The sequence below is a fragment of the Coccinella septempunctata genome, chromosome 2 (genome assembly GCF_907165205.1).
Source record: "Coccinella septempunctata chromosome 2, icCocSept1.1, whole genome shotgun sequence".
Taxonomy (NCBI): domain Eukaryota; kingdom Metazoa; phylum Arthropoda; class Insecta; order Coleoptera; family Coccinellidae; genus Coccinella; species Coccinella septempunctata.
The window spans coordinates 30,057,491-30,068,771 of record NC_058190.1 but is presented as its reverse complement, the minus strand read 5'-3'; the positions used below and the strand labels follow the sequence as shown (position 1 = coordinate 30,068,771).

General features: G+C 33.1%; 1 protein-coding gene across 1 annotated transcript; it reads left to right on the top strand.

Moving 5' to 3' along the window:
* The first annotated feature begins 212 nt into the window (after positions 1–212).
* On the top strand, positions 213–9,948 carry LOC123307789 (leucine-rich repeat-containing protein 49). The gene is made up of 9 exons (XM_044890220.1): positions 213–390; positions 447–964; positions 1,019–1,297; positions 2,431–2,907; positions 4,531–4,845; positions 6,145–6,416; positions 6,833–6,999; positions 7,057–7,284; positions 9,609–9,948. The coding sequence occupies exons 1-9, from the start codon at positions 358–360 to the stop codon at positions 9,807–9,809; spliced, it is 2,490 nt and encodes an 829-aa protein (XP_044746155.1). The 5' UTR covers positions 213–357; the 3' UTR covers positions 9,810–9,948.
* The last annotated feature ends 1,333 nt before the right edge of the window (positions 9,949–11,281 follow it).

The window sequence follows — 11,281 nt, the reverse complement described above, 5'->3', positions numbered from 1 at the left end:
ACAGAGACATAGAGAATCTATGTCTCTATGTCTAGGAATGAATGCTTCACAGCCATAGACGTAATATATATAATATAATAATAATATAATATAATATAATAATAATATTATAACCATTGAACTAAAGAAAGTTAGTTCAATGATTATAACTTATAATAAGTTATTTTAAGTCTATGGCTGCGCTGTCAAAGTGTCAAATCAATTCTGTTCTTTCAGTTGTCATTTGTCCTGCCACTTTTTTGAAAAGTGAAATAATTTTATATTTTTATAATTTGATTTGATAATACTTGAAAGAGATAATATTTATTGAAAACTGTTGAAAAATATTTCTACATACCTAATGTTAAATAGTGATAAATGTACAACCCCATTAGCAGCAGTGTTTCGATTGTGAGATTTTTTTCAATTAGAAATTATAACAAGATTGATGCGTTTCGATTTTTCAGGAAAAAAAGAAGCTGCTGAAGTTTCAAACTCGCACAAAAAGTGTGGAATTGAATGATACAAGTGTGAAAAACCAAGAAACCTCAGATGAAAATTTTCTTAAAATAGGTCCTGCAATTCCTTCAGACGAAAGGAAGAAACTATATAAACGTTCCAACACCTCTTTGAGTTTTGGGGCTGTAACAAAAACTCCGGAATCGCCATATCTTTATGATTCAGTCAACTTCAAAACTGATCAGAATGGTTCTGTTCTTGTCATACGTAGTCAAAAGCAAAAGGAAAAGGATCCTGATCGAATAACTCTTGATAGACGAGGTCTTGTGAGCATACCTGTAATAGAAGGAGAGGAAAGATTGAGATTATTGTCACTACAACACAACCTAATTAGCAATTTGGATCGTTTCAAATGTCAAAGATTTCCATACTTAGTTTTCTTAGATTTATATGATAACCAGTTGGAAAAGGTTTGTGGCTTGGAAAATGTTGAAAACCTTAGGGTAATTCTTATGGGTAAAAATAGGTAGGCTTATTTATTTTAATAAAGAATGAAATTTTTCTCAAAATACACTTGTAGGTTGAAAAAAATTGATGGATTTCAATGTCTCAGACAAATAGAAGTCCTAGATCTACATGGAAATAAAATAAATCAAATAAGTGGCCTTTCCAATCTAAATAAATTGAAAGTTCTTAATTTAGCTGGTAATCAAATACGAATTATAGGTGTACTGGATTTGAATGGCTTAACAGCTCTGCAGGAATTGAATTTAAGGAGGAATAGATTGAAAAAATTGTTGGGTTTTGCTGACACTCCAAATTTGATAAAATTATTCCTGAGTAATAATGAACTGAAAAGGTAAATTTTTCATATACAGGGTTGTGTTCAGAATCAACGTTGAATCATCACCCGGTGTGCGTCAGACGTCCCGTTAAAGAGCGCGTTGGGCAACGTTCGACGTTGATTCCGAATACAACCCTTATATGAAGGGTACAGGGAAAAAACCATTGATGTTAATTTTTGTCCGAAAATGAGTTAGAAACACCATTCGATATTAAAACAGGCATGGAACTAGCTCAGTCATACGTTAAATCGCTTCCAAAGATTTACTGTGCAGGGAAAGAACTAACGATGTTGATCGATATACGGAAAGAAAAATCTCTAAGTCATTTCACGTAATGCACTCATTTTATGTATAATAATATTAATAATGTTCATTTTGAGAACAATAGTATTTAATTTGTCATATTTCAAATAATATGAACGGATTTTGAAGTTGAAAACGCGTTTTTCTCAGCTATAAGGAAAATTGACATTGATGGTTGTTATCCTGTATAGTATATAGTGAGAAGGGGTTACAGTTCACTGCGACCTTAAGGTCTATTGTGCCCTTGTTATCCTGTACTCTTCATATATGATATTTTGAATTGTTTGCTATACCATATAAGAATCAATTTCAAGCGAATAACCTGGTCATCATTGCTTATTACCAACAATGACTAACTGCATTCAAGCGCTTTGGGTCATTATTGGTTATAATATCGTGACGTCATGAACTAGCCCTTCAACGTCATCATTTTGCACCGCAGATAACCAGAGATAACCATACTCGAAAGCTGGGTTATACTTCTGGATATTGAAGTGAGGTTAGAAGTTATGAAGGGACATAACCAAGGGCAAAACTAGCAATAACCGCGGTTATTAGGGGTTATTCGCTTGAAATCGATTTTGGTTTGAGCAACAAAAAATACCAAGGTGAAACTAGAAATCATCACTTATTAAAAACACCAGAATTGAATACAATATATTCCTGAAAAATTACCTTAAGCTATCTCTCTTGGAAAACATATCATAAATATATCATAAAGCAAAAACAATTTCCCCAATCTCATTCACATGACTATATAAGTTTTTCCAGTTTATAGGGAGACACCCTGTATGTAATGGTTTTTACAACAGTACCATTTTATGAAAAACCAATTTCCTTTCAGTATTGAGGACATAAGCAGTCTTGCCAAATCTCTTAAAATTAAAGAAATATGCATGGAAAATAATCCAATAATGCAAGGAGGAGATTGCATCTCATTTCTTGTGTCATATTTACCTCAGTTAGCAAAATTAAATTCTATGCAAATAAATGATCAAGTGAGAAAAGCAGCAATGGCTTGGAGGAGAAATAAAGAAACTTCCAATGCAGCTTTTATGGACTTAACAAGTGATGTATGCCTCAATGTGAAGAGGGAAGAAGTTATTTCTAATGCTAGAACTAACTGGGAATTATTGAGATCGCAAACAAGATGTTTGAATACTAAAGTGAATGGCATCCCTAAGGTGCTGAATAATGTACAGCCTGATACAGATTTTTTCCTAACACCCCTTACAAAATCAGAAATCAAACATCACAGCAGGTTGAGGGCAAAAAAGCTCAAAGTTTCAGTATTGCCTGATAAAAAATTACAGTTTGTTAGGTGAGTTTGTATTTTATTTATTTTTTTCTATATTTTTGTATCTGTATGAGTACGTCTGATATAGAATTCTGCGTAGAATCCAGAAGCGTACTCAATATTTTTGTTCGAGGTATGATTTTGAAGATACGACACAAACCTATATTTTTTTCAATGGAACACCCTGTATTTTATTACTTTGTTGAATTTAATATTTTTTCCCTTCAAAATGACGTATAATGTTATAGGTAGGATGTTCAGAAATGCCAAAAAACACTAAAACATCACATAATGATGATTTTTGTTAGTGGGCCATGGATTTCCCATATAAAAGATGAATCATTTGAATAATTTTCATATGTCATTTTTACTTATAGGATAGTGCGCGAACAAAGATAATATATTCATCACTAACACGAAAAACAAAACGTAGGTACCTACCTAGATGGAATCATAATACAAATTGGATACAGAAGAAATACCCAATAAAATATTTATCATTGATACAAATTTTCACAATTACATAATATCTTACTTATTAAACTGATCAAATTGCTGTCCATTTTCCCTAATACATAATTGACAAACCCTTTCAATATACGGCTGAGCGCATTTCATACTGAAAAAGGGCGGTTTTGTATATCCTGGAAAGCTGCCTCTGTTGATGCATGAAGTTCTTCGGGACTGTTGTGTCTGAAAGACAATAATAATTCATACTGATGACAGCGAGATCAGATTTGTTTTTTTCTCTACAATGCCTACTCGATAAAACAATGCGGCCAAATGCATAGTAGCCATAATAACAACGAGGATGTTTTTATCATCCATGACCTATTACCTTTAATAATAAGTAAGTAATAATTCTCTTCTTGAATGTGGGAAATTCATGGCCCACTAACAAAAAATCATCATTAGGTGATGTTTTAGTGTTTTTTAGCATTTCTGAACATCATACCTATATGATATTTTACATCATTTTGAAGGGAAAAAAACAACAAATTCAAAGAAGTAATAAAATACAGGCTGTTCCATTGAAAAAAAACAAGCGAGAAACCTGGCTGTCTCACCCAAAATGGGATCCACTGTACACTAATTGCATGTTTTGCCTATTCTGAGTGAAATCGACAAATTATCGAGATTATTTTCCAAAAAATCCAAGATGGTTGTCGTCTGCCACGTTGTACAAAAATGATGTCTGTATATTCTTCGTTAGAAAAATGCATGCTAAACAGAAGGACTAAACTAGCAAAGCAACTTTTAAATTGGCAAACAATAAGTGTTTTGTCACCAGGTGACAATGTGAAATTCAATTGATTGCATACAGAAACATTAATGTCCTAAAACTCGAAAACGAAGCTTCATCGGCCAAAAAATTTTTTTTACGTTTAATCAAGAATATCAGTCTCTATGTCCCTTAATTTTTCACCTCGAGTTTTGAATCACCTTATATAATAAGGCTCCTAATCTATACATCTATATTTGCATGTCCAATTTATGGTGAAACGCCCTGCATGTGTGTCCTGAAACATGCAACTTTAATAATTACAAACATCTGATGCTTTTATGTATCTTGTCTGCTTTTGTTCACTTCTACAGAGTCAATCATAACTTTTTTCAACTTACTTAACTGAAAAAATGTTTTTTCAGGAGCTCTTCCCAAGATACAGAAAATTCTCAGAATACCTCATCTTCAAATACTTCTATCAGTGAATATTTCAAGTTACCCCCCATTTTGGTTCCTATAATTTCTAAAATGGAAGAAGAAAATGATGGACTGAAGAGATCTGGTAGTTTATCAAGTTTATTTGAAAATTTAGACAAGTCATCCTGCTCTTATGAGAGTGACTACCAATCGTGTGACAGTTCTGCTTCTGACGAGGAAATGGATGATGATGGCGAATTCGCAACAATTAAAGAAATTGGAAATAAAACTAGCGAATTTGATGATGATGCTTTAGCAAAGTGAGTATAATAGTATTCTATTGATTTCCTTTTCTTGATGAAAATATATTAAATTAATTAATGCTCAACTGACCTTTTCATTTGTTGACATGAAATAATTGATGATGTAAATTTGTAGCAGATTTTATTCAGCTATTTTTTTGGCGTATTCTAGCTTTTTCCCCTAGCAATCATAACATTTTTTGAGTGCTTTCTTGTTCACATAAAATGTCTCCTTTGTTTCACTTCTGGCCGATTTTTGGCTTTCATGAAAAAAATTATTTTCTTCAATTTTGGAGACACTTTTTAGTACGGCGATCGTTCTCCTTATCTGTACGCTCCTTAGTCGATAATTACCAATAAGAACACCATAACTATCGATTGTAAAATTATATAGAATCGAAGAGTAGTGGATTTATATTTAAGGCACTTCAAGTGCATCAGAAACAATCTTTCAAGTTCCGTAGAGCACAATTTATACAATGATACCAAATCTAATTTTGATGAACTTAACATCACATATCTACTTTTTATCAGATAATGGAAAAATTATACTTGAGATAATAGAAGAAAATTCTTGAGTGACATTACCAGACATACTTTAAACTAAAGTCCATGAAAAGTTCCATTGGTTAGAAACTAGAAATCAACAAATTTTCACTGAAATCGGCAGATGAATAATTTACAAGATGTCACTCAAATTTCCAAATTTCAAACGTCTCCATCCACCTAAAATATAAAATAATAATATCCTACATGCAAAAATCCTGAAGAAGTGGTTTGCATTTTATCGAAAATAAAGATGAAATCATTATTTAACAAATAAATACATAAAATGAAGTAGTTCACATTGATTTCATGACATTCTTGTGAATCTCAAAGAGAAAAGTTTCATAAAAACATTTTTCATTGGAACATTTTTTGTTGAAATGCTTAAAATTCATGGGAGATCTTGATAAACCTGCAGAATCTACAAGCGAAGAGTTACTCTTTGCTATGAGTGATCTTGAGATTCTGTAAAAATTTAAATGAATTCCTCCAAATCGTTATGTTACTATCCTCATGATTTATTTATAGGTTGGGCAAAATATCTGGCAAAATTTCACAGAATGGTTTATAGTCAATTTGGAAGAAAAAAGTTTTTTATAGTATGGACCACTTATTCTTCATTGTAAAGTTATGCAAAATTCTAATATTCTACTGTAACTTTTCACATTTTTTCCGAGATTACCGAGATATTTTTCATCGGTATCTGTTTCTTCATTTGCACATTTTTTGTCCTTTTGTTGGTCATGAAACTTGTTAATCATGTTTTCTTAGAGCTATTGAAAGATGCTCCCCAGTATTGGATAAAGGGACAAAAAGTAAATCTACTTCTGATTCCTCAAGCAACCTGTCCTCATCTCTCTCCAGTATAACCTTGCCCAGTAATGTTGAGGGCGAAAGCATTCCCTTAAAAAAAACTCAAAGAAATATAAAGAGTGCTCATCCCATGAAAGCTTCCCAAGTTTTGAAACTGAGAACAAGAGCTTCAACAGCTAAGCCGAAAAAACGATTGTCTCCACCAGTAGCAAATAAGGATAGGGAACAAGGTGACTGGATATTGGAAATGCACAGTGATATTAATTTATTAATATGTAGTAGTTCTCAGTTTTATTGAGCAACAAGTTTGGTACACAATGGTGTTTTTTTCTGCATGAAGTCAGCATAAGCACTTTTTGAAAGAAACCCTATAAACACTAGCGCCTCTCTCAAAAAAATAATTAAAATCATATGATTAACTTATACCTTTTTTTTTGAGGTGGAGATTATTTGATTGAAATTTGTGGGCGATATCTGAACATTTATGGACAAGGCGCCCTTCGATTCATAGATAAGGCATGGAATGCCTCGAAAGCCGGAGATATAATAACTGCAAAATTCAATTACCTCAATTTCAATAGTATTGTTGGAGTTTTGCATAAATTAAAGGTTAGGTTTCCCAATATTGAAAATTTCGTATTTAAAGAAACAAACATCCACTGCTTGGGTCAACTGAATGCATTAGCCGAGGCTCAGGGACTATCTTCACTTTTTATTGAGGAAGAGGGAAATCCTATTTATACTAAGAAATGGAGAAATTATGCAATTTTTAGATTATCGCATTGGGGACTCAAGTATATCAATGATGTTGAGGTGAGAATGCTATACTGAAATTGCAATAATCAACTAAAAGCTTCAATTTCGCTTTAGGTTACTAAAGAAGAAATTGAGGAAGCCAATGAAGATTATCAAAGTTTGAGTGATATGGTTCTGTGGTCACTACCAGATATACATTTGCAGCCTTTGCTAAGTAGATTACGAATAGACATGAAACAGCCGGAACAGAGCGCAAAAAAATGGTTGTTATCAGCAGATCCAGAATTGAAGAGTGTAGTCAGCAAAGAAGCACTACAGTGGAAAAAAAGAACCACTTCACAGGTAATTCAAAAATAAACCAAAAAAAAAAGTTATTCCAATGATATTGGATGTTCATAAATTGGTAGTGCTGGTAATTTGGCCTTTGGTGGGCTCTCTGTGTCATATTGGTGCACTAGTGGTGTTATTATAGTCTTATTAGTAATCCCCTTGATGAATTTTTTGCTCTGTTCCCGCAATCTTGACAATATAGGCTCTATTTCTGTTGCTTCATACAAAAGTTGATTTGGAGGATTGTGTAACGGATTGTTAGGGTGTCTGATCTTAGTAATTTTTCTCAAGCAAGTTCTTTCAGCCACTTCGAGATTTTTGAGATTAGTTTCAGAAGTGTTCTGAAAGATTGTATGTCCATACTCTAGAAGGGGCCTGCATATCATTTTATATATCGTACTAGCCATTTTCACATTGATGCCCAAATTTTTGTATGTGAGCGAACTGAAGTTTCCGGCTCTAGTGATTGCTGCTGTCTTTTGGGATTTTATGTGTGCCTTGAAGCTAAGCTTATTGTCTATGAGAATTCCTAGGTATCTGCAATAATTTGTGAGACGTATTATGTTGTTGTCTACTTCTATATATGGGGAGTGGGTCCTGATTTGATGGTTGAATATTATCAGCTTTGATTTTGATGGGTTTGGACTTATTCTCCAGCGTCGCATCCATGCAACTGTCACGTCTGTAAGTTGTTGGAGTTTTTCGATACATTGCTTTGCTGTGTTATAATGGGTTATTAGTGCTGTATCGTCTGCGAATTGTAACATTACATTAATTATATCCCAACAAACACCTTGATAAAATAAAATATAAGAAATACAAGATTTGGTTAAAAAGTAATATCTTCAATCGGTTCTTTAAGGGGAAGTAGTACATACGATTCGAGATCAGGACGATCGACACTGGTTGCTTTACGCATGCTACTCCAAATACGAAAATGTGGCACATCTTTGAGCAATAACCTGAAGTATGAACTGAGTTATTTGAAAAGTAGAAATTACTATGCGAGAAGTAATATAAGGATTATTGAAAAACTTTTAGTTATTCCTTAATTTCAGCGTAATTTTGGCATATATCACTCCTTCACGTCCTTCAACTTCAATTTAAAAAGAAAATCAAGGCTTTACGTAAAAAATGAAAAGCGTATATCAAGTGAATGCCGTTTTTGAATGGAGATTCTTGAGGTATTACTTCCCCTTACGGTAAGACAAGAAAACACCTGGAATATCAATAGTCTTTCAATGGACTTGTCTTAACTTTCTTCTGATGCCTATTTCTTTTCCAATGAGCTCCAGAATAAGAGCCCACAAGTTGCTTCAATAAGACGAGAATATATACCATCCAAACGAACCTGCTTAGTGGCAAAAAACCCTCAAATCAATAGACCATACTCTCAGAAAAAACAAAAAGCCACAATATTTCAACAGACATTATACACGGTGTCCCAAAACTAGTGAATCAAACGTCACACCACGATAGAGTAGACCAAATACTATTGACTGACACCAATATTAGTTCACCGAAAATGTACCATTTCCAAAATAATCAGAATTTTTTGAAAATATCCAAAGTTGCCGATTTTCGAATTATTTTTTTCAATCACAGGGCCAGTTTGTGAAAAAGAATAGTGATTTTGAATCATATTAATCCTAGATTATTGTTTTATCACACCTAATTAAAATTATTTCAAGTAGTTAATCGAAAACCTAAGTAAATGCAAATTAAAACAATTGTTTTTTCTACATAACTTTCATTACTCAGAATAAACCCCTCTATAGGGGTGATAATATGAGAGAAAAACGCTGTCCTTAATCAAAAATTGGCCCTGTGATTAGAAAAATAGACCGAAAATCGGCAATTTCAAGTTAGGTTTTTTTGGAAGCTGTTCATATTCGCTAAACTGATTTTGGTGTCATTCGATAGTATTTGATCTACTCTATCGTAGTCTGAGGTTTGATTCACTAGTTTTGGGACACCCTGTATATCTATCCACTTGGGGAAAAAAGGAAAAGTGAAGTCAGCCGATCAGCTGACATTTCTAGCCACATTTTGACAGGATTTTGAGCTTTGGTCTTTTGACTCTTATAAGGCTTTTCTTTCTAAACCACCTCTATCCTTGTGGCCACGGATTTTCGTCTGTAGTGGAACTTCAGTCAGATGATGCAGAGCACACAGCAGTCTCTGTTGAGCGACCAGCCCTGTATGCATGCATTGCATGCTGACATTTGTGAAGTTGTACTTTCTCTGAATTCTCTGATCTCACGTAGTTATCTGCTTCTTTCTCCATCGTTTCAAGCAATTTTTATTCATTCAACAGAATAGTTTTTTTCTTATAGGAAGATTTGGTGATGAGACAAAAAGCCAGAAGTCACATAACATCTTTGTTAGAAGAAATGAGTCACACTGTACACAAATTACGTTTATTAGACCAACAAGGGCCTTCACTATTGCAAGAAATTGTTTGTAATACTTTATTAGATTATTCACACATGGATTTATATATGAAGCAAAAACTTCAAGAAGTGACGAATGATTGAACACTGCCATATCAAGTATTGTTTTTTCAATCTTTATATTATCTAGTTGTAAGCACAAAAGAGTTGATACTGTTTGGAGAAGTATTGATTGTTCATGTTGTACTCGTTATGTTTTTTTATTAAATATTTTTTGAAATGATTCTTGTTTTTATCTCTATTATTTAATAATTGTTCAAAATATAAATCTCAGGATTGTTTCTAGGCAATTCATTATAAATATATGACCAATTATCTCGCCAACTTAAATTAGTTTAATAAAAAATATATCATTTCATTCGAATTGACAAACAGTCAACTTCTTAAAAAAGAAATTGATCTAGTACTTTCCCTGATCGCATGTTGTACTCCTTATGTTTTTTTATTAAATATTTTTTTGAATGATTCTTGTTTTTATCTTTTTATCAGAGTACTGGGTTGTCGAGTTTTTAACACGTTGACGGACAGTAGAAACAAGTGAAATTCGAAAATTGACAATATATGTTTTTGTAATTTTTAGAATATTAGAAGTATAGTGTCACATAGTGAACTTGAACTTGACGGCTATAGACGCAACTGTCCGTCAACGTGTTAAAAATATTCAAGATACTCTCACAATATCAATATCTGGAAATAGCACTGAAACAGCTATATTTGAATTACAACAATCAATAATGAAAGCTTTAGAGAACAGCGAATTGCCATTGGGGCTTTTCTTGGATTTGACCAAAGTTTTTGATTGTGTGGATGATATAGAGACTTTACTGCGAAAATTAGACAAATATGGAGTACGAGATAAACAGCTTAAGCTTATTGAAACCTATTTGAAAAACAGAACACAAATAGTCGGAAGTTACTGTAAATGGTAGGAAGTGCAGATCCTCCAGACAATTCACTAAGAAAGGTGTACCTCAAGGAAGTATATTGGGGCCACTGTTTTTAATTTACATTAATGACTTTCCAAATCTAAGAGAGTTCCTTCAACTGCTGTTTGATCTCATTTTGTATGCTGATGACACCAAAGTATTATTGTCCTCACCAACCCTTAAAACAACAATGGATTATGAAAATATGGTCCTGAATAGTGTTGTGGAATGGTGCACAGAAAATCAAATAATGCTCAATATAAAAAAGACTGATTGCTTAATTTTTCATTGTGACCGTTCATTGGCACAGATTCCACAAAACTTCAATAACGACATTTCAGTATCGAAGTTTCCGTGACTGCATTTGGATGAAAATTTAAAATGGAATAGGCATGTAGATTACCTGATCAAAAGGTTGAATTCAGTCATCTTTACGATAAGGGTATTGAAGTGCAGAGTGGACTCTTCAACACTTAAAGTTGTTTATTTTTCTAACTTCCAGTCACTTGTTTCTTATGGTGTTATCTTCTGGGGAAGCTGTATTTTTATGTCAGAAGGCAGTGCTATGTACCATGCTCAATATGGGATTTAGAGACTCTTGTAGAGGACAATTTAAAAAGAATCGAATAA

Bases quoted from the DNA above. Each gene is read 5' to 3' on its own strand.
- LOC123307789 (XM_044890220.1), top strand. From the start codon at position 358: ATGTACAACCCCATTAGCAGCAGTGTTTCGATT. The intron at 2,908-4,530 runs GTGAGTTTGTAT...ATGTTTTTTCAG, and splicing joins AAAAAATTACAGTTTGTTAG to GAGCTCTTCCCAAGATACAG. The intron at 4,846-6,144 runs GTGAGTATAATA...ATGTTTTCTTAG, and splicing joins GATGATGATGCTTTAGCAAA to AGCTATTGAAAGATGCTCCC.